Source organism: Eleginops maclovinus, chromosome 2 (genome assembly GCF_036324505.1).
Source record: "Eleginops maclovinus isolate JMC-PN-2008 ecotype Puerto Natales chromosome 2, JC_Emac_rtc_rv5, whole genome shotgun sequence".
Taxonomy (NCBI): domain Eukaryota; kingdom Metazoa; phylum Chordata; class Actinopteri; order Perciformes; family Eleginopidae; genus Eleginops; species Eleginops maclovinus.
The window spans coordinates 21148598-21175662 of NC_086350.1; the positions used below are offsets into that span (position 1 = coordinate 21148598).

Consider the following 27065-nt stretch of genomic DNA (forward strand, 5'->3'; position numbering starts at 1 on the left):
GTGGCCGTCAGTAGAATCGACTCCTTGACATTTGCTGAGAAGGTTAAGATGTGTTTACTTAACGTAACATGAAGAAAGAAACTGCACTAAAGAAGACCAACAGTATGTTGCTTTTAGCTGTATGTTTTATTGTGAAATTTTTAACATACTCTACACAGGAGTGCACAGGCCTTTCAGAACATGCCCCGCATGCATCAACATTATTGTAATAAACTATTGCTGTTCTTACAGAAAATCTGAAACAAAAATGTACAAAACTACAAATGATAATTAGAGTAAAAAACACTTCTAAAAACGTTCCCCCATGCTATGTATAGTGAAAAAAAGGTCCCCAAATATTCACAGAAAAAGGCACAAAGAAATGACAGGCAAAAACTAAATCTAGGCACATAGGAACAAAACATATTAAAAAAGATTAATGATTTTACCAACTAAATAGTGGCTTTACACACAAAAAGAAGAGCAAGGTAAACAAAGACAGAGCGATAGTGCTAGACTCTCTTCCTGCAGATGTTTATGTGCAGTAAGTACCTTAAATGCTTGAGCTAACTTTCCAGAAGAGCGCAGAAGAAAATGAATATATCTGGGAGCATAAGTGGTGTAAAGTACAGGAATAAAACCAGTTAAACAGAGAAAATTTAAGAATGACAAGAAACAAAAGAGAGAAGAGACAAGGATGGATGAGTAAGGAGGGGGGAGTCATCTCACGCTCAGGACAACAGAGCAAAAACAAGAAGACTAGAAAAAGAGGAGTGGACTTTGTTCTAAGTCAGGAGGCGCAACGCCAGCGCTGCCCCTCCCCGAGATCCTTCCTCCCTCTTTCCATCGCTCCTCCTTTCCCAGAGAAAAACTGGCAAGGAAACTCTGGCAGACCCCCCCCCCCCCCCATCTTTCTTTCCCTCGTCATCTCATTCTCTCTCATTTCCTTTTACTCGCCACTTCTATTTTTTATACCTCTTTTCTGTATTTTCCCCAACTCCCCTCTCTCCCTCCTCCTCCTCATGCCTGATACTAAATCAGCAGCATGTGGGCTTAATGGAAACCAGACCCTGACCCATTCCTCTCTAGCCTGCAGGCTTCTCCTGTGTACACTTAATTAGCTTTAAATCTATTTAGCTTTAGCATGAAATGATGAAGAAGAAGAGGAGATTAAAAAAAAAGAGGGACAATGCTGCTATGGTTTTACTCCACACAGGCCAAGCTGAGTTGGAGAGAATTTGTAGAAAACAAACATTTAAATGTTTCTTATTAACTCTGAATACATCCCTCCACCTCTTGCATTTCATCCAAGCCCTGGCAACAGTCGTATATCAATATGTCTCCACTGGGGATTGTGTTTTAGTGGTGTAGTCGAAACAGTTATCGTGGCTGTGGTGGGAGGAGGGGAGGCTGGAGCCCTGGTGTCTGTGTGCAAAAAGCTATATGTGCCTTTGTTTGGGTAAGTAGTCTCTATGTCAATGTGTGTGTGCTTATCTTGACATGCATGCACAAATGAGTGCAGTTAGGGTTTTTTGGAGATCCTGTGAGTGTGTGAGACGGGGTATAAATAAATGGCTTGGTGGGAGAGGGACGCACACAGCTGTCTGACATTCCTACATGAACGAACACACACATACACACATCTGTGGAGCTATTTTGGCAAAAAAACAACAATAAATGGAAAAGTGCAAATGATCTGTTCTAAACAAAGAAAAAAGATTGGTGGAGGCACCGTAGTCAAGCTAATGGAAGTCCTGCATGTATGTGTATAGCTATACGCACTCATGTGTGTATGTATGTACAGTATGTGTGCTTCTGTGTGGTGTGATGTATGTGCATTATCGACTTTGTCTGCATTTATACTACAAGGAAATCTTCGGCCCCTTCTCTGTACAAAAATAATTGATAAAAAAAAGTGTGTCATCTGTCATTTTTTCCTTTAAGAAATAGAGGTTATTTTTCCGACATTTAGAAGGCACAAAGGGAGGCACAGGAGAAACACTTGAAGAAACGTACACTGTAGGTCCACAGGCACCGATTTTACCACGTTCGCATTATTTCACATGAGCAATAAAAGTTCTCACAATGAATGGGGACCAAACGGTGACTCATGTGTGGCTTTCCTAAACTTGCGTCAAAGCTTCTTTCCACTCTGCCATAAGTACAAACTCTGACACCAACGGCTGTAGAAGTAAAGTGATGAAAACCGGCTTTATCGCTTCAAAGTATGTGCCTCACACCCAGTTCTGCAACGAACGCTTGCAGTGCACCAAGGCCCGCGGCGTTTCCTTTTTCTGTAGACTCCTGAGGATGGCGTAGATAAGAACCAGGATGCACAGGATGAGGAGCAGAGGAACAATCACCATGATCAGGGTCATGACCTTTGATTCATTGTCGGCCACCGTCACGACCACGTTGTCCTCTTGGTCCGGCTCTTCGTGCTCATCTCTGCCTCGATCTGAAGGGTCCACTGGTTTGTGTTCTGGTTCCTGCTTGGTGTCTGTGTCGAGCTTTGGGTCAGGGGCCACCACACAGCCCATGAAATCCTTCAGGATTGAGCGAGGGTAGCCTTTCTCTGCTTCTGACTTGCGGTTATCAAACCTCCAGTAGTTAGAGCCTTTGTAGAAATAGGTGTGAGCTTCATGAGGGGAAAACAAAAGAGATTTAAGTCAATTAATTCATGTGAAATGGATAATTATGTGAATATTCTGTAGACCATGTACAGAGTTGATATTTGGTCTTCAAGCTCTGGCCTTGTGACAATTATAACTTCCAAATATGATGGGTTTAGGGCTTTAGAAATTCCTTATAAACCAAGGATGCACCGATACTCAGGTGCTCACGTGATACTTAGTAAAGGTACAGGAGAAAAATCACTATCATTTTATGTGGGAAATAATTAAATATGAACGTTTACTATCATTTAACAAGTCTCATTGAGGTGTAGGCTACATTAAATGTTGAGTCATACCATAATATTATCTGAACTGCAAAAACATTTCACATTTTATATTTACTGCTGCTTAATGTCAACCATATTGGATCCATGTATGTTGCTGCCACTGACACTACCAGTGAGTTTTATATTGGTGCATGGAGTGGGTAAATCTGCAGATGAATTGCCTTTCTTGGGATACATAAGGTTATCTGAACCTGAATATAACATCACAATACAAATCTGTTAATATAAAACTACAACAAAGCAATTAATCCATAACATGTGTTGCATAAATGCACTAAAATTAAGCATTGGATTGCAAAATAATAACTGCATACACTGTACTCAGTCAGATTTCTGGGTGTCATTGACACTCAGTAGTTCCAACCAGGCTTGCATAGGCATTAGAAGAGCTTGGGTGGGACTTTGCATTTAGAGCAGCTCTGCCTGCCACAAATCTAATTTCCAAAAGAAAGGATGGGCCAACCCTCAAACCAGAGCTCTCATTCCCAGCTCCTCTCCCTCTCTCACTCTCATCCCCTCACCCTTCTCCCTGCTCTGCTCGCTCCAGTCTAACCGGTGGCCTCAGATGTAATGTTTTCTCTGTCTCCCATTCTTTCTCTCCCTACTCACTCATGTTATTCCCCTGCTTTCAACTGTATACACAGCTTTTGTGGCCTGTTGTGATTTTTATAAACAGAAACTCTTCCCTTCCTCTGAATCAAGGCTGTTTGCTCTTTTGAAAGTCAATATTTACCACCGTCATCGCTGAGGAAGGCTCCTTTGGGTGAATGAGGGATTCTGCCCCATCTTTCTATCGGTTTTGGGAAGTCACGGTCTGTAGTGCGGGTCTCCTCATTGAATCGCCAGTATCTGCACACAGAAAATAAGATGTATGAGGACATACAGTGGGGCAAAAAAGTATTTAGTCAGCCACCAATTGTGCAAGTTCTCCCATTTAAAAAGATGAGAGAGGCCTGTTATTTTTATCATAGGTATACCTCAACTATGAGAGACAAAATGAGAAAAGAAAATCCAGAAAGTCACATTGTAGGATTTTTAAAGAATTTATTTTCTAATTATTGTGGAAAATAAGTATTTGGTCAATAACAAAAGTTCATCTCAATACTTTGTTATATACCCTTTGTTGGCAATGACAGAGGTCAAACGTTTTCTGTAAGACTTCACAAGGTTTTCACACACTGTTGCTGGAATTTTGGCCCATTCCTCCATGCAGATCTCCTCTAAAGCAGTGATGTTTTGGGGCTGTCGCTGGGCAACACGGACTTTCAACTCCCTCCAAAGATTTTCTATGGGGTTGAGATCTGGAGACTGGCTAGGCCACTCCAGGACCTTGAAATGCTTCTTATGAAGCCACTCCTTCGTTGCCCTGGCGGTGTGTTTGGGATCATTGTCATGCTGAAAGACCCAGCCACGCTTCATCTTCAGTGCCCTTGCTGATGGAAGGAGGTTTTCACTCAAAATCTCACGATACATGGCCCATTAATTCTTTCCTTTACACGGATCAGTCGTCCTGGTCCCTTTGCAGAAAAACAGCCCCAAAGCATGATGTTTCCACCCCCATGCTTCACGGTGTTCTTTGGATGCAACTCTGCATTCTTTCTCCTCCAAACACGACGAGTTGGGTTTTTACCAAAAACTTCTATTTTGGTTTCATCTGACCATATGACATTCTCCCAATCCTCTTCTGGATCATCCAAATGCCCTCTAGCAAACTTCAGACGGGCCTGGACATGTACTGGCTTAAGCAGGGGGACACGTCTGGAACTGCAGAATTTAAGTCCCTGGTGGCGTAGTGTGTTACTGATGGTAGCCTCTGTTACTTTGGTCCCAGCTCTCTGCAGGTCATTCACTAGGTCCCCCCGTGTGGTTCTGGGATTTTTGCTCACCGTTCTTGTGATCATTTTGACCCCACGGGGTGAGATCTTGCGTGGAGCCCCAGATCGAGGGAGATTAGCAGTGGTCTTGTATGTCTTCCATTTTCTAATAATTGCTCCCACAGTTGATTTCTTCACACCAAGCTGCTTACCTATTGCAGATTCAGTTTTCCCAGCCTGGTGCAGGTCTACAATTGTGTCTCTGGTCTCCTTTGACAGCTCTTTGGTCTTGGCCATAGTGGAGTTTGGAGTATGACTGTTTGAGGTTGTGGACAGGTGTCTTTTATACTGATAACGAGTTCAAAAAGCTGCCATTAATACAGGTAACGAGTGGAGGACAGAGGAGCCTCTTAAAGAAGAAGTTACAGGTCTGTGAGAGCCAGAAATCTTGCTTGTTTGTAGGTGACCAAATACTTATTTTACCGAGGAATTTACCAATTAATTCTTTAAAAATCAGACAATGTGATTTCCTGGATTTTTTTTCTCATTCTGTCTCTCATAGTTGAGGTATACCTATGATAAAAATTACAGGCGTCTCTCATCTTTTTAAATGGGAGAACTTGCACAATTGGTGGCTGACTAAATACTTTTTTGCCCCACTGTATATGGACAGTTGTAAAAAGTGTCATACTTTTGTATAGGTGTTCTATAAGTACATGTCTGCATGCTTAATATACAATAAACACATTATTTTCTTAGTCTGTCTGTCTCAATTAACCTGTAATCCCCCTCCGCCTACAATGCTTCATATAAGCGCATGTCTCTTCGAGCCTCTCTTCAAAAAGTCCTAGACTGTTTTTATTCGCTTGCAATAAAACAAAGCGCATCTTTTCTGAAGGAAGTTCCATAGACTGTATAAAATATGTACTTAGCCATTTTGACAGTGACAAGTCTTCCAATATCTGGCTATTTTTCACACGGCAGTAAGCTGGATCATCGGTGAAACTGGTGCGGGACAGGGTGAATCATCAGAGCACACAGCTAGCGGCCTGTGATTGTATATATCACTCAAAGCCCACAGGTTGGCAACATTTTTAGGCCTTATTACGATTGACAGGTAAAACTTCCAACCCTCTTTAGTTGTCATGAAGGGGAGAACTAGTTTCAGAAACCAACATCTGTTAATTGTACCAGACTGTAAACAAGTTTATTTCTGTTGAAAAGTCAGGCATTTTTCAATTAGGTTCTATGGGGATTGATTTGCTTTCACAGCCAACTTCAAGTGGATATTTAAGGAACTGCAGTTTTTGGCACTTCACTTTGGCTTCTTTTTTAGGCACCAGCAGTTGCTTCTTGGGTGGTTTTCAACTGTTCTAAGAGATACTTAGATAGTGGCAGTGTATGCCAATGATTCGGCATGCTACATAGGAAGGGGAGCTAGAATGGTGAGTCTGAATGGTTTGTTGAATCCCATGACCCATCCTTCAAAAAATGACCACTTGTTATGTTGATAGGCACTCAAAATACACAAATGTATATGCTAAAACACAGTGAGATTTTCCTAATATGTTGCCTTTGATTTCTTACATTATTTTTTATTATTATTATTTTAATTTCCCTGCATGTTTGTGACATACTGTACCTGTCTCCACTGAAGAAGTAGGTGTATCCATTAGGCTCCCACCAGATTGCTGTGTCAATCTTGTGTGCAGGAACTCCTTGTCCGTACTGATGTAAGGGCTGTGGGTATCCCGGCACGACGTCAGCCTCCCTGAACAACCAGTATCTATCATCTGCACGGACAAAATGATTGAGTTTGATGTTACGTGTTATATGGCAAAGAGAGGGGGGAAATAGGAGAGGAAGTTAATGAGCGAGAGAAGGAAGGCAGAGAGAAAAAGACATGGCACATGAAGCAAAAGTGATGGCCAGAGCATATGTCATGGGGTTTACTCATTCCAGAAGAAAAGTAGAAAGGGCAGGGAAGTTAGAAATAGTAGGCACAACACTTATTTTCCAGGATTTACCCTTGTGGGAGCCAATTTCTTGTATAACTCCATTCTTTGGACACACTTTTAAGCCACTTTCCACCTACACTGCCAGGACACTGGATAATTGCAACATACTGTACTGAGCTTCAGTAAGTCTGTGCATAGGGGCTTCTATTAATTAGTGCAACAATTGTTACATTAGATGGATTCATATGCGCAACATTGTCGCAGATTTTGAAGCATTTACTTTCAAACATTTGTAATAGTTATCACCCATGGATGTTAATGAGTGGTAATCAATTGAAGCCCAAAGTGCCAAATTGGCCTGAATGGGTTTTACAATCTGCACAGTACACCACCATTCTCAGATATGGAGAATGAAAACCCCAGGCCTGAAAAAGCCTTTCACAGGTGATAAAAAAAGGATCTGTGATCAAAAGCTCTGAAAATCCTGAAAATGCATGACAAATCACCACAAGGCCTGACTGTAAAAGTGAGTGCTCTGCAGCTGTTAACATCTGGAGCAATGTACTGCAGGGATGGCTGATGCAATCCTCCAACTCTCCCAGGAGGCTTGTTGGGGCTCACCTGGAGCCAGAGAGTCACACTGGAGCAGCGACAGCCGCCACGCTGCACAGGCCTCGCTCAAGACGCCAAATGATCTCAGCAACACACACTTATACACACACAGACTCTGTGATGTACATGCAAACATTCAGTACACTCAATAGTTTCCATCTGAAGCCATATTGTCACAGTGTTAATATATTGAATCATGATTATCTTCTTATGTTATACGTCTGCCAAAAACCAAGACTTATAGCTGTGTTGAATTATTTCCTTATCCTTGTAAATCACATTGTATGAAGGGGGAAAAAAATGCTGAGTTAGCACTGTTTTCCATTCAGTCTGACTGAATCAAATCAATGTGCAGATTAGTGTTGATCTCCATATTTTGTGGTTATGTAACAGCTCCACGTTGGCTGTAGCTTTGCTTGGGGGGAAAAATATCTGAGAAACATTCCGGAAATTAACCGGCCTCATGTTGTGCCCTCAAGCGAGGCGAAAAACCATAACAAAGCTCAGTGTGAGATTTTAAGAACATTTAAACATAACAGAGTGCAGTCCGCTCAGCGAGTTGACAGGTTTTATTGGTGATAAACAGCTTCAGCATACCTTTAAAGAAGACAAATTTTCCATCATGGCGCTCGTAGGCTGCGTCGATGTCGCTAGGCAGGCCGATCCAGAAAACAGATATCGGCATGGGGTAGTTATCCAAGACCCGGTTTCTCCGCACACGCCAGAACCAGCGACCCTGCACAAGCAAAATAATGATGTTTATCTTTTAGCTTAGTTTCAGTCAGAATTATCTATTTTTCACTCCCCATTGCATGACTTGGATGTTGTTTTGGCTCGAATAACAGTCTTGTAAATGATTTTTTTTCATATCCTTTTTTAATCAGGTCAGGGGTTGTAAAAACAACAGGAACAGTTTTATTGCTGTCCAATCATAGCAAACACGTGTGTCTGTACAAATATGAGCACTCCTTTACTTCTCACCTTAAAAACAAACATCTCCCCCCTCAGAATGGTCACAGTGTCAAAGTCCCCGTCACAGATATCAGGGGGCTGGTTGTCGGGCAGTTTGGGAGGTCGAGGAGGAGCAGGGGGCTGAGGAGGAGGCGGAGGAGGCGGGACATCTTTTCTGACGTACGGGGTGACAGGGTTAGGCTGAGATTGGGTAGGGGCGGAGGTGGAGGTGGGGAGGACAGGAGGTGAGGTAGGGCTGAGGCTCGGGTCCGGGCGGGCAGGGGGATGTGGGCTGCGGTTGGGCGGGTCGGTGGGAGAAGTTGAGGTGGGTTCATCTTCGGGTGGAGAGGAGGAGGTGGGGGAGTCATCGTCAGGATCGTTGTCACGGGGGGGAGGAGAGGTGGGTGGAGCAGCAGTAGGGAGAGGTGGACCTGAGTATGAAGAGATGGAAGGCTTGGGCTTAGAAGTAAATGATTTGATAGAGATTCTTTTTCACGCTTATATTTCACCTAAAATGCAAAAACAGTTTCAATCTGAAATGAAATAACTGTGTCATTAGATATCAATCAATTTTCTCCCGCTCCAGCTCTCCCTCACACAAAGAAGGAAAGCCTCATTTTTATTATGTGCAGCGGCTATAAGCTCACTTGACTGACTGCAAATGTGCTGCTGCTCTTTGGAAAAATCAGCCCCGCTGGTTGCTAAGTGCAGAAAACAAACCGATACAGCTATACAGTTACGTAATATGCACGGACAGCTGATGGGCTCATGGACGTATTGAGTTACACTGAGCCAAAAATATGCTAGCAATATATGAGGGCTGGTGTTGGCCTGTGACTCTTCTATCAATGTGTTGGGAAATGTAGCATCTGCAGCATCTTAACCTGCAACGTAGTCTACAGACAGTAAAGTAGGGCTGCTCTGGATTTGATTCCTTTTTTTATTTTATTGAAGCTTTTAAAATTTGTCAACTGTCTCTCCAAAAAAAACCTCAAGGGGAGTTTAAATTAGTTAATAACATTGAATAAAACAGGTTTATATTACTTATGTGTGTGTATTGTTCTTCCAACAAACAATTCTGCCTTTTTTGACCACCTTTCTTCTAAAAAATTAAGATTCAGATGTCCAGTGACTAAAATCGGATACAAATGTAAATTTATGACAGCTACTGGCAGACAACCACTATGTTGAAAGCATTTGAAAGGGGGATCAGAGCAGACCAAATAAAACAGACTTTTCCCTTGATTAAAAAGCGATAAGTCCATGTTTAAAATAGTTTGAAACATTTTGGATACCATAATTACACAAATCATAGCATAACATAAGTTTAATCTTTTGTAGACATTGTTGCATATTTCACTTTTAAGTGATAAGTACACAGTTGAGTAGCTGAAAGGTACCAACCTCCTGAAAAAAACTCTACAAAAGTAACCCAAGTGTTTATTTATTCCAATCAGAGTTTTTCTCTAGCTCAGTCCCCTAGCTCTGCTTGATAAAGGAAACTACTGTATAATTTCAGTCAAAACATTGACCTCATAGTATTCCCAGCAGCAGGCCTCTGTAGGAGTATCAATACACCAGAGTTGTGTGGGTATGGAAAGATTGGGGCTTATCTGGGCAAACTGTAACTATAGGAACATTCAAAAAACACAATTAAATGTTTTATATGTTCTGCTATACCAGAGATGTGACCGGGACGAAACAATAGATGGTAATAAAAAGAATGGTTATGCCCCTAAAAGTCATTCAGTCTAAACAAGGTCTGTAAAGGATTTATGTCTTCAGTTTAAGAGACAAATTACTGTTTTGGCCTCTAATTACAGTTCCTAAAACAGGGCTGCAGCAGAAAAACAGCAGCGCATACATACATAAAGGTCATGCTAAAACACATATGAGGCTTTTCTCTAGCCAACACGCACACATACAAAGATGTCATCTGTCAATTAACAATGCCATCCATTGAGAAGGGAACGCATGACAACATCAAAACGGCATGCATGATATGCTGTATTGAACGAGGTTTTAGTGATTTATATGTGTGGTTGGCCGTTTGCACAACGCTTCTTTACAAGGCTTCTTGTGTTCCTGTGCGCAGCTGTGATACAGCCGAGACTCTGGCCTTCAACCTCACTGATTTTGGATCCGAAAAGCGTGAACAGTATGAAGTCGTAACCTCTAAAACTTGGAGTTCACTGTTTTGTTTTGTGTGTTTCTAAACCATGATACTAATCGGGTTTGGTGGAAAGGTTAATAAAGGCTTTTTAGTTGAGGATACATATAGATTTTAATGTAGAGAAAGCTGTGTTATTGTTCAGTTAAGTTTCTTTGCATTAGCTGATGGAAAATAATGACATTAAAGGGCCCACTGGGTCAAGTTCAAATCCAAATTCTGCTCTGGTGGTGCCATAAAATAACAGCATTATTGAAGCCATAAATAAAACCAATGATATAAATAGGTGCATCTGGAGAGTGCATGCTGCTTACCGTATATGTACTGTATTCCTCTGATGTCATCCTCGTGTAAGGAGAAGTTGTGTGTGTGAGTCCACTGGTAGAGAGGAGCCATTATGGCGCTGGGGTTATCAGAGTGCTCCAGACCCAGAGCATGACCAAGCTCATGGACCGCAACCAGGAAAAAGTCAATGCCTGCAGTGACACACATATTGTTTGTACATGTGTGTACATATTTATTCCCAAAAAAAGAACTTGCAATATACATTTGTCTAAAATGACAAAGAATATAATATGATACAGTTGATTCATATTAAGGTGTTTTTTGCTAAAAACATATCATTATAAAGTAAATGTAAATTGCACATGTAATTGCTATAAAATAATGACACCATCTGCATTTACAGTACATTGGTTCCCTATAGACTTGAATTCACTATGAAATTCGGTCTACCACTTGGGCATGTTCTCATGGTAAAATGAAAGCTCGATTTATATCATAAAGGAAGTGAATCAATTATTGGGCAACCAAAACAGGAAGAGGAAAGCTAATAAATAATTTTAACAAGCTAAATGACTGGTTATTTTATTAGCATGACATTCCAGCAAGCTAGTAGACACATACAATTCTCATGGACATGTACCCGGTAACTTTTACTGCTGCAGCCCAGTTAACCAGAATAGCAGAGAAATGATGCTGTTGCTAAAAGGTCACAAGTTAAATTCCCGCTAGAAAAAAAGAGAATCGACTGGCTTACCTTCTGGGTTTTTATTTTCCAATGTCCAAGGCTCATCTTCATCAAAGTGTACATCCCCACCGATTCCTGGTCCGGGGTAGTAGGCATGGGCCAACGACCCTCCCTCGCCATCAAACAATGACATATCACCGTGGTAACCAGAGGCAAACAACATCAGGATGTCAGAGAGCTCTGACTTGCTGCCATTGATGCTGTGATTGTTGTGGTCAGCAGGTAACTCCTCAAAGGTGAGCGGCGTGACCCGTCTCCACACGTTGAAGGCGCTGCGTATAGCTTTGTATGTTTGCTCTTCACCCAGCAAGACATGATATTTCAATAAACTAGAGCCAGAAGAAAAAGCCTATTAGAGATGTAATTGCTTTGTTGTTGAATTTCTTTTACATGTCGTTGCTATAAACCTGTAGGTGATGTGGTCTTTGTCCCACTGCTTTCCAGTGAGAGTGTAGCGCTTCTTTCTAGCACCAACATCCATCTCCTCTGCTGTTCTGTCTGGGAGGCCACAGCGGGGCAGACGCATCGCCCTAAGCACACACATTACAAACTGTTATCACAAACAAGATGCTCACATAGCATAATGACATTTTCTTTGATGACCACAAACTTGACCCTTATACTGTTTGCAGTAGTGTTTGTGACTTCTTGAAAATGACATTTCTGATCCTTTTTGTAAGACTCCTCACAAGCTGTAAATGATTATTGTAAACCAACATAAAATACTTAATCTAAACCCTTTTTCCAGGACTAATCTGTGAAAAACTCAAATGTGAAAACAAAGTGAATTTGTGATGTTAAAAGATATAGTTTGACATTTTGGAAAACACACTTAATCGCTTTTTTGTTGAGCATTAGATGAGCAGAGTCAATCCACTCTGTAATGTAAATATGAGGCTACAGCCAGGAGCCGACTTAGCTTAGCACAAAGACTGGAAATAGATTGAAACAGCTAGCTTCGCTCTGTCCAAAGGTAAATGCAAACATGTTTTCTTTTGTTACATTGTTTCTTTTCTTGTAAGGATTAAAACATCAACCCATTAGGTGTTAACTAATGAGGTGCATTTTGTTACCTTTGCACAGAACTAGGCTAGCTGCTTCCCGCTTTCCTGTAATAGGGCTAATTTGTTGCTACTACTTTTTTAGCTTCACATAACAGTGGTATCCATATTTCCCTCAAACTCTTTGGAATAAGGTGTATTTACTAAACTTTTCCTCTAAAACCTTGTAATTTTCCATAGAACTTGCACACAGTGAGTGTAGACTTCGAGAGAACAGGTCTAATAAAATTAATCACGGCCACAGATGAATGTTAGGATACAACACAATAGCCTGACTAGCCTCATTAGTCATGATGTGATACACGCAAAATGAAACTATAATCCAAACCTTATGGGCATACAAATGTCTTACAAGCTGGCATTGTTTCTCAGCCCCTGGTAATACTCAAATTATTATGACAAAGTTATTATGTGATGGGGAAAAGCCAGTGCTATGAAACAAATTGCTTCAGGATGCTTGGTTCTTGGGCTGAGGTTTGTTAACCGATACAAGGCCATTAAGACAAATTAAGGAGCATAATATAAAAAAATGCCAACACATGTAAACTAAAGTCCAACATGATTTCAAATAATCGCTCAAGATCTCTGGAATCAGTTTTGTGGTCACTGCTTACATAAATGTAATGTGGTGCTGCATGTTGATAACATTTTTTTTTTAAAACATTGCTGAATAAAACCAAAACCAAATACTTTCTTACACAACAGTAGCAGGGTCCATTTCTCCTGTCACTTCTAGGCCATAGAAGCGCTGCATGTCGCCGATGGCTTTGGACAGAATCTGAGCCGACTGCATGGTGGACATCTGACCACTCGCCTGAGACAGGTAGCCGAATTTACGAAGCCAAGCCTGTGAGGAGAAAGTCAGATTTACTAACTCTAGGTCAGGAAAGGACCCTTAACACTTGTCTGTTTTGTGTGTGCAATGCATTTTTACATGACAGTTACAACTGTTTAAGCTTATCCACTGTCTAATGACTAGAGGGAGCATCTGAGGAGTTAAAGAAAAGAAAAAGTAGAGATAGAAACCAGATGGCTTCTATTAACATTACGACATTCCTGCGCCTTCTCCACACTGACAGCCAAGATGAGGAAGAAGTGGAAACAGGAAAACTAAAAGGGCAATAATAAAGCTGTATGTCACTGCTGTAGTTAAACACAAAACTATGCCTGTGCGTCCTTAAAATAATGTTAAAAGGCTGACACATGCTGAATTTCCCCTTTTTGTATCATGTTTGCTGACAGTGAAATTGACCGTGTAGAGACTTGTAGCAAAGCAAACAGGATCAGGGCTCCTGGGGAGGCATCTGTAAAGTTTTGAATTCTGCCCTTTAAAAAAGCCTTGAAAGCTCAAAAACAACGCCACAGGCTCCCTCATACAGATGGATCATTGAACTCGTACCTTCATGCATGTACGGGATGAACTTAGGCCGGGGGCAGAACACACACACGCAACACAAAAAACTAATCATGCGTGAACACATTCAGGCAGAGAAAATCCTTAAAAGACCATTTCTGCATAGCATGACAAGTCTTGACCCATGTAACCTTAAGTGAGCTTATTCACATGAGTGCATAAAGTACATGAAAGAAGATGAGTAAAACCTCTTTAGGGATCTAGCTGTACTCATCATACATTTTGATATTCAGAAATATACATTTCATCAATATGGCAAATACACGAAAATTACATATAACAGGATGTCACTATATATTAAAAAAACATAACCTTAATAACTTAATTTGCAACTATTGTAAGTAAATACGTCTCAGAATAATGGCAACTCCAATATTCAATATTTATAATCAGGGGAGAGACACTTCATACAAACTTCAATGTAGTTTTTAAATATATATAAGGATATGTAAGTGTTATTTAATGCATTGTTCAACAATCCTAACTTCTGCCCATCAGTGGTGTTAAAACAGTAATACTAATTGTAATGTTACTTATTTTTGCTTGAGTTATCTTTCTTTCATTGATGTTCTATTTTGCATGGGTCTTACTTCTAGTACACTTTGTGTTTATGATGCTATTGTTTGTTTTTTGCATGCTTTTGTATTTTAAAAGCAATATCTGTTACATTTAATGAAGTTCATTTTTATCTAACGAATCCCTACAGCTTTATTTCTCTCTTTAAACATGTATAAATATTCACAGGCCAATTGTGTTCAAACTGTCTCAAGAAGACATCAACTCAAGGTCAATTTAATATTTTTTCTCTAAATACTAAAAACAAACAGTTTTCACATGTTTGAAAACCAACTATTCATACTGATATCTGATTTATATTTGATAATACATATATTTTATAATCAAACATAAAATATATCTGTATACCCTAATTCTGGAGGCTTCTTAAGATAAGTTGACAAATACAATAATTAACTCCTTAAATGTCCTACAATTGGCTTACAACTACAATTATAGTGGTCTTAAAACAGTTTTTCATTGTTTATATTCTGGTTATACATTGTGCCAGTATATGCTAAAAGTTGTTTTTTTTCGTTCAAGATGAGATGATCTTTGCATGATTCAAGTCAATATAATGTTATACATAGGTGTGTACAACAAGAGCTGTGTTGTGATTTGGAAAAAGGTCAAAAGGTCAAATGACATCCCTGAAGTGCAAGAGTCCACTTGATGCTTTGATGTTCAACCAAAACAAACATAAGGATATGATCTTATAACATACCTTGAAAAAGGATTTCCTCAGACACGTATAAAAAATGTTATGAGATTTGTACATTTAACTAATTCAGTTTTAAATTTGTACTACAAAAAAGGAATATTGTAACCATGTAGAAAAATATTGTCTGTACCTCAGCATTGAAGCCTTCTTCCTCGGGGACATCTGCTGCTGGGCTGCTCGGGATCAGGCAGAGTAAGGACCACAAAGTGATCATGCGCTGAGTCCAGGGTTGTTTGGGTGCCATCTTCCTGTTGCTGTTGTGGAGTGATGAAGACGTGGTGACAAAAAACAGCCAAACAACTTCCTCCGGCAGGACAAAGTGCTGGACTTCTTCTGTTCTCTCCTACTCTTCCTCTTACATTAAATCACCAACCTCTGCAACAAGTAGCCACGCTATCTGCTCATTTTTGGGGTTTGAGCACCAGAAAAATAGCGTCAAAGTATGTAAAATAAAGTGCATTTAAAGAACCTCGGAAAAAAACACGGATCAAAATGACATGTACACTAATCCACTCCCGATTGCAAACTGAGCGATTTGTACTGGGCCAGCAGCCTCATGGCTCATCCAAGTGTTCATACAGCAGTTCCTTTCATGCAGCTAACAGTGTAGCCGGCGGGCACTAAACTAGACCTTGCCCCCTTTCCTACGTCCACAATGGCTGATCAGAGCAGCAGCTGGAGCACAACGAGAAGTATTGCAATAAGTCTCATCAACTACTGCAAACACGGCATTAGCAAACGAAACGTATTTTTCAGCAGTTGTTAAACTTGTTGCGAAATGTTGAACACGATGAAGAAAAAATAAAAATAATAATCTGAACTCAAGAACTAGGATATCAAATTTCACCTGCACTGTTATGCTCCAAAGTAGGCCTACATGTTCTGCTTTAAATCTTAGCGGAAACGCGTAGTGTAAATATTTTCCAGACCGCCATCAAACAGCTGGGTTTCTGATAAAGGATGTGTAATGATTTCGGGAGAGCGAGCCCTCCTTCCTTTGCACAGCAGACCTGACTCAGCGTGCCATCTGCTGTCCTCACTGTAAACTACCTGCTGCTGCATGGGACTCATTTGGGACAAGAAGCACATTCTATTACGTATGGAGGTAAATTAGGTTTGCGTTTTAGCTTGTATATTACAGTCGATATATGATGCATCAAAGAGAACCACTTCTGAAGAAATGTTATGAGGATTGGACCAAAAATGAATACTGTGAACACGTAGAAAATATTAACCTTGACCAACATTATTATTATTATTATTATTCTTCCTCATTAGCACTGAAGTCTTCTGCCTCCGGAATTTCTCAAAGTGAAATTCAACTAGTTTAACCTTTGTGCATCCACATTGTTTTACACAACATTTTACTTTGCTGTTGAAAGTAAAAGGTCAGTCGCCCTTCCTGAACACAACCTTATTTTGTAAATCTTATCAGGAAATTAATAAATATAGATGGATTATTTTTAAAGTTTTATTCAAGCTGCCAACAGCAGCAGCATTGTTTTTGTTCTCAGTGTTCCACAGTTTGTGTGAGCCTCCTGCTGCCTGCCTTGGCCACAGTGATGAGGATGATGAGGAAGAAGCCAACAGTCCATACAGCAGCTACAGGAAGCACCACCGTCATCAACATGCCTGAAACAAACAGCAAACAGATAATTATGGTATCCACTGCTGTAAAGTATTTCTTCTAATGAGACCAATAGAGACAGCAGAGACAGTTTGGCACCGGTGATAAAGAAACAGGAGATTACTAGATTGAGCTCTGTCTGGCATTTCAATCCTGATGGGTCCATACGACAGGAGGCCCAGAGTTGGGTCTGCTCTCATCGCTTCTCTCTTAGTGATCGAATTACAGTTCTGTAAACAAAAACGAGGGGAAAAAAAAGACCTCAAAAAAGGGAAGAAATAACAGGTAGCCTAATAGGAATTCATTTTCATTTTCTTCGAGGTGTAAAACATGAGGCCTAAGGGTTTCAGCTTCTTGGTACCAGGTAACAGAACCAAGTAAGTCAATTGAGTGGGCTCACAGGTGTGCAGGACTTGGGGTCGTCTGGTTCGCACAGCTGAACAGTGCAGTGCAGATAGAGGTTGTGAGGTGTGGATGTGAAGCGAAACATGTCAAAGCTGTAGCGAACAGTAGAACTTTCTCCGTTACGGCCAGGCTGTCCCGTGCTTTCGTTTAGAAAGGCAACAGTTTGGTCATTCGCACACCTGAATAAATAGACGGAAATAAGCAGTATGAATGGGTGGACTGGGGATCATATTTAAAAATGAAAGGGAGACAAACTGTTGATATCCGAGAGCTGTTCTGACCCGTTCAAAAGCAGCGTGTGAACAAGTCCCTCTGCAGTTCTTGGCTGTGAAGACTGTGTGGCCCAGCACTCATTGACCCGGAGCAGAAAGAAATCTGCAGGCTCTGTGACTGTCACCTCAACATACACCTGGAAACATCGTATTTTAAAAGTCACTCTAAAGCCATCACTGACATGAAACAAAATTAATTCACTAAATGTTGTTCAAATATGACAACAAATATTTTGTCTTTTTAATTCATTTTGGCTGTGCTTATGTTGAATCTTATATTATAAGTCCATGATGAAAATGCATATACTCAGACTCTTTAGGACACACATTTCCCCATTTAAATAACCATTTGTGATCCTAGGCCATTTTCACATTAAAGCCTACAGTCTATTAAAATCACGCTCTCAATCTAAAGCATTGGACTTAAAATTGTAACGTTACCTTGTCTCTGAGCTCGATGGTGGGGGAACTGCTGTAGGCCTTAGAGTAGGACTGGTCTGTGTACAGCATCAGCTCTATCGTGGCATCAAGTTCATCTACACGCATCACTGTCTCACTGCCATGTAGACAGAAGAAGCAAGAAAACAAAAAGGAGAGTGTGGTGGTTTTTTCCATTGTTGTGCACAGAATAATCAAGTTTCAGGAGGCCACCAGGGGTTCTATGTCTTTTGAAAGCATCTCAAACTTCCATGTGTGATTTGAAACATGCACTGAACAGAGAGTATTCCCATCCTTATATTTTTACCAACATTAACTGAAACTGTTAGTGGACTGGTGCAACTTGTAAGTATTTTTATTCAACATCCTTCCTTACCTGGAAAAGGGGACGACCGGGAAAGGCAGGCTGACTCTCTTGATGTATGGATAGATGCATTTGTAGTCAATCTTAATGACTGGATTCCTGATGATGTTTCCAATAACCTGAGGATCTGACAGTAGACTCATGGTATAGGAGATGTGAGTGAAGTTTTTCTTTAAGAAGAGAAAAAAAAAAAAATCAACTGCACCATTGTGACGGATAAAAAGTAAAATCACTTTTCTACTGAACAAGGAAATGATAATGTATGGCATTTCATGTAGATAATGCTCCAGGTGTACCTCCAGCGGCTTGCCTCCGCAGGTTAGATATTTCTCTTTAGTTATCCGGGACATGTAGTATGGCACACCGTGGATGACCTCTCTCTGAGCACGGCAAGATTTGTTGGACAAGTGCAGGGACTCCAGCGGCACGTTGTGATACATGAAGAAGTCCTCTAATGCTCTGATTGTTATGTAGTCTCTGCCGCACATTACTTTTATGTGTGCATCTGTAAAATGTAAAAGGTAATTAAATATGCAAGGCAAGTGGCTGCATGAGATTCACAGGAGGACACATGTACTAAGTGTACTTAAGTATACAAACAAGATAAGTATGTAAAGTGTTTTCAGTAGTTTCCGTTTGTCTTGATTGTGACAACTTATGAGCCTAATTTCCATAGCTTAACTCTGGGCACTCAAGGCATTTTATAATTTGATTGTATTAGAGTTGTATAGACAGAACACATGTTTATCATTAACAAACCTTGCTAATGAAAACAAAAAAATGCAGCACGTTGTGACAAAATGTGATATCATTTTATGTTTGCCTTAAGTTTAGGTGCAACAGGCCTATTCCATTTCTAAAGGTGCTTACTTAGGAACTGTAATTCAGAGCCCTTTCTGTGAAAACAAATATATGATTGTTTAGGCAAAGTAAAAAATGAATAGGAATGAGCCTACTTTTGTCACATTGGTCGCCATAAGATCCAGTGGCACATTTGCAGCTCCTTTGGTCTTTAGACAGAACACATCTGGTGGGATCCGTGCAGAACTCCACGCTGCACATTCCTGTACAGTTAACAAATAAAACCTTATACTTCGACAAGCTACACAACTTTTGATATTTGTATGCAAGTAGACACCCTTACCCTGAACAAGATGGTGCGTGCTCCGAAGGAGTAGCACGAGGACCACGCTCAGCTGGTTTGAAGAATACACATTTCCACTTTAACTGTTAATTCATTTAGTTACGTTTAGCTAGGCTAAGCTACATGAGCAGTTTAGCCTGACGCTACAAAACAGTCTGCTTAGCTACACACGTTTAGCTTTGTTTTCTTACATGAAGTATTAATAAAGCTCAATTATTTTTATTATCTACACCCACCTTCAAACCGATGAGGATCATTTCTGTTGTGTTTTTGCGTACAAATATATATGAATCTTATATTTAAATGCGATATATATATTTGTTATGTCAAACGGAAATGCTCCTCTGTTGTCCTCGTTATCAACACCTGCTGCTCTCTAAGTCAGAACACCTGTCGATGTTGGCCTTTTTGCACCTGTGCTCCTCAAATGCGTTAATTCTCAACCAGGAAAATGGATTTGGCCATTTATAGGCAATTTTTAAGTGTACGTTTGTATTAATTGATCAATTTAAAGTATTTCAGCATTATCTTTAACCGATGGTGTAATTGAAGTACATTTACTCAAGTACTGTATTTTCTTTAGGTACTTACTTGCTTGAGTATTTTCACATTAGGCTACTTTATCCTTTAACTCCAATACACTTTGAAGACAAATGTTGTTCTTTTTACTTCACTACATTTATTTAACATATTTAGGTTATTAATACAAAATATATTAATCAACACACATTCAAATATTATAGGTTAAACTACCCAGAAGTGTATCAAGTAATTCAAATTAACTCCAGCTTTACCAAGTGAAACATTCAATTGATGAACACAAAAGTGTTCAATAATTGTTATAAAAATGATTTAAAAAATATCTGGTGCTTAAAATTGCCATTTTGCATAAAAGTACATTTGCTTTTGCTACTTCAAGTATTTTGTGTTGCTAATACTTATACTTTTGCTTAGAACAATTATGAATGCAAGACTCTTACTTGTATAAGTAAATAAAGAGAACTTCCTCCACCTCTGTCCAAAACAGATACTCTCCAAACCCCCACAGACCTCTGCACTGTGCACTTACTTACTTTGTATCCTCATTAGTTTTTGACTGCTTATTCTATCCTGCAGATGTCACTATTGGAAGAAGAAGTTTGGTGCTTTGGAATGTTTAAACCTTTACCACTTTTGGATTTGAAATAGCACTACCGCATGAATTATGAACCTTACATGTCCACTACATCTCAAGTCCATGCTTTACTTGATTGGAGAATCCCTAAGATTACTTGTTTTTTGGATCACACAACTTAATCCTAAAAACAGTAAAAGGGAGTGTGACATTTTTTGAATACAGAAGAATAGAAATCAGGTTTTTTAGGGTCAGGGAGTCAAACTGTGTGAGGCTCTGTCTTTAGGGAAAGCCGTAAGTGGGTCATTGTATTTCCTACAGTGCCAATTCGGCACACCCGGAGGCCACAGTCCATATTTTCAGACATCATCAGGCAAGCCGTTCTCCTTTTTGGGTGCAGACCATCTGTCTTTGATGGGAAAGATCAAAGCCAGAATACGTCAAGAGAGGCACCATGATGGATGGGGCAGGTTTGCAGCAGATCATATGGACTGAGATAATAATGTGTGATGTATCTGTTTCTTTTCTATTCTTGCTGGCTGCACTCTCAAAACCATACCCTCATTCTCTGATAGTTCATTAAAAATCTATAAAATGGTCTATAAACATTGAGATGGGAAAGACTACACAAATGACGAAGAAAAGGTTACAAATGGCTGCCTATAAAAATAATCTATTCTTTGTTCAGAAGCATCCCATTATCAACATTGAACAGCGTTTGTGTTCATACACCTCAAAACCCCCATCTTTGCCAGTGGATTTCATTAGCATATCCAACTGTTAAATCACTAATTTGAAACCTCACAACACACCTTTTAAGTTTTATTTTACTGATCATACATTTGTACTTGTTTTGATGGCTAGTTTGTCTTTGAAATTATAGCGCCTCACAACTGCAGTCAATGCGCAACACAACAAAATCTTCAGAGAAAATTGTTTATATTTATTTACAAAGCAAAACAGATTTAACAAGTTTGGAAGATGTGTCAGTGTTTATTGTAACCTGGTTTTGTCTCTAACTGAAAGAATGTATCTTGATTTAATTCAGTATACATATATAGTTACTATATCTGAGTCAAATAATGAAATGGGAGGACAAAAAAAATATTAATGATGATATGAATGGGTAGGAAAACATATAAGTTAGATATTGTTAAACCATATAATCAGGAGTAAATTAACCTAAAAACCCCAAGACACATCACAGTTAATTAATCTTTTTCTGGAAGCACCTTTAGTACCTGTGTACTAAATAAATTCAGACTTGTATTTTCCCCAACATGTCCCTCAGCAGCAGTGGTGATTCTTCGTCTCGTCGTCAGCGGTGCGGTGCCACCCTGGTGTTGTGAAATAGCCGGGTTATAGGAGGTGTCTGTCATCGGCCTGATTCACAACACCAGCTGCAGCACACACACCTGAGAGGCAGGCAGGGCATCTTTTGCTGGATTAAAAAAACAACAACACACACAGACAAGGCAGGCTATACAAAAAGAAAGAAAGGGATGCATTTATCGATTTTTACACTTTTTGTGCACGTTTTTGGAATTGCATTTGTGTCGTCTCCCTCGAGTAGTTCATGGATACTGAGCTTTTAAAGTGATTGAAGCAATTTCATATTAACAGATAATTTATCAGCTATCATTTAATTATTGGAATATTATATAATGAATATTGATTCACTGAAAATACTGCGTCCCAAACATAAAAAGGCATACTTTTTAGGAGTTGGCAGCACAGTTCTGACAGTAAAAGCATCTAATAATAGCAACGTACTCAGCATCTCCCTTTAATTTAGGACAGTAGCTATGATGTTGTTTATATGCCAGGAGATGTTTGGGATTGTGGGGAATATTATTAAGTGTTGGAGGGGCAGTGCTGAGTCTCTGCGCCCAGCATTGGAAAGCAGTACAACAGCACGGGTGCCATAGTGCTTGGCTCGGCTCCGTCTGTGGCCGTGGATGAACCTAACGTCTCTGTGCAGTTATGTGGAGCAGCCAAGACAGAATGAGCCTCCATCTGTGTTCTCTCAGGCCAGACTGAAGGACAGAGTGAGGGCCACACATTTAACAGAGGGGACGACGGGTGATTGTTTCTGAAGATTTGCATGTGCTTGGTTGCTTGCAAACAACAGCCAAATTTATAGCTAAATGTCTTCTGTTGCTAGATATTTATTGGTTGTTTGGATTCCAAAGTTGTTGTTAGGTAGTTGCCATGGTGCTCTGAAGGTTGCTAGGGCTTTTTCTTAGAAATCAGAAACTGTTTTTAACTGAGGTACCTGTTTAATGTCTGAATGACATTTGAGGCCAAATTAACCATGACCCATAAGTGTAGCAAACATAAAAAAAAGAGAAGACTGGCATTTTTCACACACCCATTTGCAATATTCTCACAGGAAAATACGTAGTGCCAAAATGGTGGGAAAATCCATCAAAACGATTATTTAAACAGGCAGATTTTGTTAAAGAAAACCAAAACCTGCACACTACAACTCTTTTAGTCAAATATTGTGAAAGTTAATGAAGAGAAAAGTGTTGCAGTTTTTGTTAAGTGTTTCTTTCCCTCATTACCTCAGTCACCCATCTGATACAGAGAGAGACGGAAATATCCATCCTGTCCTGCAGTCCACCTGAAGCCATCTGCCGGGGGACAGGAGTGTCACAGATACGGCACGACAGCCCGTGGTAACAAGGACAGCCTGCAACACTCAGGACCAGGAAGAGTAGACAGTGATATGCTCAATTTAAATTAGAAAATATCTGACAATCCTAAATCAACGCCATGGATAGATGATGACAATGATTCAGAGTTTGCTCGGTTCATAATACTGAGCCCAATGTTAAAAATGCAAATGCTGCAATTTATATTACAACTGTCCAATTTGAAAAAAATGGATTAAAAAATAAAAAGACTGACAGTTCAGCGCACAAAACAATTAGTGAGGGAAATTAATTATTAAACTGATGCAAAACGAAAACTAAAAAAGAAACATAATGAACATTTAGTGGTTTCAAATGAAAAGACACCTGAAAAGTAAACTTTTTTTTTTTATTCCAAATCATGAAACATACAAATGTTAAACAACAAAACTGAAAAAAAGAGAAAACAGAACATAAAGAGGGGTAATATAAGGATGCATCTTCTAAAACAATAATGAACAAATCATTTTGTACAAAAGAAAATGGTAGACAAGGGAGGGTGCGTGATTATGACTGTGTTTGCAAAAATGTTTGTATTTGTAGCTTTGTATGAATGTGTGTGTGTGTGTGTGTGTGTGTGTATCAGTTCATCAGTAATTCCATCTGCACCAATCTTGCGTTGGTGTCCCCTGCCATGTTGTAGGGGATCATACCAGCAAAGGTGATCAGGGCTCTGGCCTGGCTGCGGAGTTGCTGTGTGGAGAAGGAGAACAAGAAAGAAAGATAATAGAAAGAGGTAAAAGAAGAAGAAGAAAAAAGACATACAGGGTTAAACTACAGTACTTCTTTTGTTTTTGAATTAAAAAAAGGTGGTAATTAACATGTTTTATTTAAAAGATAGCAATGTACTTTACGATAAATCTCTTTTAGCAGTTTCAGTTTGTCAGAACCTGTCTTCTCACCATGTCTCTGTCCTCTATGGTCCTCTGGGGTCGTCCTGGAGTGCCCGCTGGCGCCCCCTTCAGGCGTTTGTGCTGCGTAAAAAGGATGTTCATGGTGGCTAACAGCACCTCAGACAGGTTGTGGCGCACCTGGGGACACAGAGGACATTTTTAGAAAGAGTTAAAGGATACTGGTGTGTATTTAAAGAAAACCAAAGAGTCCCTATAGAGTGTTCAGAGATCTTCAATTCACCTCATCACTGAAGTTCCTGAAAGCAGCTACTCGCTCCTCCACACTGTCCTGACTGAGAGGAAGAAGCTTTAAACGCTCCATCACCTGATTGAGAAACACAGAGAGGAGATCCTGAATCCGTCACTCCAATAGATTAAATCATGGTGTCACAAAGAAGGGCTGTAACAAGTCGTTACTTTAGGGGAAGTGTTAGGTTGCACTCACGTCGTAGGCTCTGTCAACCTGCCCTGCGTGGTACTCATCGAAGAACGTCGTCAGGTCCAACAGCAGGTAGAAAGTACTATCGACAGACTTATCCCCTGCTACGCCCTGAGAGCGGTACCTGCAGAACAAACACCAAATATTTCAGTTTTTATATAATGCTCTTAGTTAGATCTGAACTAGTGCATTGTATGTGTGTGTGCTAACCTCTCAGCTATAGCCACAGCGGTGTTTTTTAGCCTCTCCTTGTTGGACTGAGGAGCGCTGACCTGGGCAATGACTGGACTCAGCAGTCTGTTCATCAACTCTAATACCTTATCTGGGTTCTACACGGAGACAAGAGGAAACAAACAGTGAGACACTTTAAAAACCAACTTAATAAGCACCATCCAACATTAAATGCTAGTAAATGATGCATGCTATTGCTAAAAAAACTATGGTTATTTATTAAGTGGCTAGAGAAACATTAACCTTTACCAGCCTTTTTGCTGGTGGACAAATAAGCTACTTTGAATTTAGTTTAATAGGCTTTATTGGCATTGCATTTTTAATGTGTAGCCTAATTCTGATTTTCAAAAACAATAAATGAATGAAACAAATAAACAAAGTAGGATATGGGTGCAGAGATTACAGAGAAATACATGCTCACCTTGGCCAGCTCGTAGAGTTTGACCGCCTCCTCAAACAAGCCCTTGTTCTCGGCTTCTAGAGCCACTTTACTGATGATGGCTCTGGTATCCCCGGCAAACTTATCTATCACTCCAGGCTACAGGGAGGGGGAGCAGGAGGAGGAGGAGGAGAGGAGAGGTCAGAGTGAGATTAGGCATTGACAGTTCTGATGATAAAGCAGAGCGTAACTATTATGGAGTTGTTGGTCTGATTCCAAATGCTGATGATTGATCTGATTTACTGCAAATCTCAAAATTATTCTTTATGTAAACACTGATGCTGACCAATTTTTTGCAACAGATTAACCTTCATAATGCCCATTTGTAGTGTTGTACAAAGCAATTTACATATCATATACTGTCGAATAAAAAACCCAGTGTAACCCCTGAGCAGTCGGTATGCAGCTGATAGATTCACAAGGCTCATGTGGATGGAATTAAACGCTGAGCAATGTCAATTTTAGGTGAATAAAGACCCTAAAATGTCACACCTTGAGTGCTGAAGGCATAGTGAAAAATGTCAAGAAACAACACAAGTGAAAGCTACAGTAAAGCATTATGAAGAGCTTTTGGATCCATGACGGGAATAAAGAAAAGGAAGATTACTGTCTACTTCTGCCTGACTGAACTGCCCCACACACAGCAGGGACAAAGAAAAGAGGAATGTAAATGTGCATTTAATAAACACAACCACAGAAGAAATGTGAGGGGAGTGGATGGCACACAATTGTCCTACCTTCCTACTGCCATCCTTTTCCAACCTCCCCAACAGCATGTCAAACTGTAAAGAAGAAAATATCGTATTAAAAAACATGTAAAGTAGATACACACGAGACACAGGACAACCCTATAATAAATACTACATTATGAAGCATTCAGTTTCTTTTTAATGTTTGATTGCATTGTAATGAAAGGTCTTACCAAAGCTGTATTTAGTCCCTTTTATTTAAAATGCTAAAAAACAAAACGCTCTTCTCCACCAAAATGGAAATATTTACAACCAAGGGATAGGGATAGTTTTTACAAAACTTTGAATTGGAATTTTGGCTGCAAAATTCTTCAAATTAAATCAAATTTTACAACAGTCATTGTTTTTCTTGACAAACCTTTTCCATTTTTCCTCCTGAAGCTATTTAACTGTTTTACTTCAAGAAGAGAATAGTTGGATGTAAATGTATATGCTCTGACTCTCTTAAAGGACTCCATAATGAATTGACTGACACAGTAACGTCAGCTGACCCATCATCTAGTGGGCTCTTGTGTATCAGTTACATATTACCTGTGTTGAAATGCAATCGACCCATATATAGGCATTTCCCAGAAGGCCTCTGTGTAAAGGTGGGTCACTCACCTCTCGACTCTCAATAACCAGTTCGCTGACGCATCGCATGAACATGTTTTCTCCCTGGGTGTCTTTCTCATTGCTGCAAAACAGAAAGAAGATGAAAAAGCATTAGAAACAGATGCATAGTGGTGAACATCACTAGATAGCAATAGCTGAGTCATACCTGACTCATATCTCGAACAGATCCTCCTCTCCGATTACCAATTATCTTTATAATTAGAAAATAGAGGAGAAATAGAGGGTGTCCATGTAAGAGTGTGGGACTGCTTACCGTAAGAAGTAAAAGTACTGCAGGGCTTCCCGAGGATCAGTGGACTCAAACTTGCGGGTGTACAGCATCAGCAGACGAATGAAGTTGAGGCGGCGAACCATAGGAGGGTCACCGGGCTCCTGGCTCACTGCAGAGAAAAGGTGAACACATTTTGTTTAA

General features: G+C 40.0%; 3 protein-coding genes across 3 annotated transcripts in view; all 3 read right to left on the reverse strand.

Annotated features, from left to right (window-relative positions):
- Positions 1-107: 107 nt before the first annotated feature.
- LOC134877804 (matrix metalloproteinase-15-like) lies at positions 108-16368 on the reverse strand. Its single transcript, XM_063903459.1, has 10 exons — positions 15358-16368; positions 13236-13384; positions 11884-12006; positions 11486-11805; positions 10761-10922; positions 8307-8707; positions 7923-8061; positions 6398-6548; positions 3675-3790; positions 108-2617 (listed from the first exon to the last, which is right to left on the reverse strand). Exons 1-10 carry the CDS (start codon positions 15469-15471, stop codon positions 2214-2216), a joined length of 2079 nt encoding a protein of 692 aa, XP_063759529.1. The 5' UTR covers positions 15472-16368; the 3' UTR covers positions 108-2213.
- A 312-nt stretch (positions 16369-16680) lies between these two features.
- On the reverse strand, positions 16681-20015 carry zpd (zona pellucida glycoprotein d). The gene is made up of 10 exons (XM_063903472.1): positions 19714-20015; positions 19478-19529; positions 19290-19397; positions 18630-18838; positions 18346-18503; positions 17973-18087; positions 17541-17668; positions 17255-17438; positions 16979-17084; positions 16681-16859 (listed from the first exon to the last, which is right to left on the reverse strand). Exons 1-10 carry the CDS (start codon positions 19732-19734, stop codon positions 16738-16740), a joined length of 1203 nt encoding a protein of 400 aa, XP_063759542.1. The 5' UTR covers positions 19735-20015; the 3' UTR covers positions 16681-16737.
- Positions 20016-23617: 3602 nt separating this feature from the next.
- nup93 (nucleoporin 93) overlaps positions 23618-27065 on the reverse strand; it is a 28677-nt gene continuing 25229 nt past the window's right edge. Inside the window, exons 14-22 of the mRNA XM_063897633.1 lie at positions 26907-27033; positions 26642-26714; positions 26027-26071; positions 25272-25388; positions 24830-24948; positions 24626-24743; positions 24422-24505; positions 24190-24318; positions 23618-23980 (exon numbers count right to left, since the gene is read on the reverse strand). Coding sequence (XP_063753703.1) covers positions 23870-23980; positions 24190-24318; positions 24422-24505; positions 24626-24743; positions 24830-24948; positions 25272-25388; positions 26027-26071; positions 26642-26714; positions 26907-27033 — 923 coding nt within the window. The 3' untranslated portion in view covers positions 23618-23869. The remainder of the gene's footprint in view (positions 23981-24189; positions 24319-24421; positions 24506-24625; positions 24744-24829; positions 24949-25271; positions 25389-26026; positions 26072-26641; positions 26715-26906; positions 27034-27065) is intronic.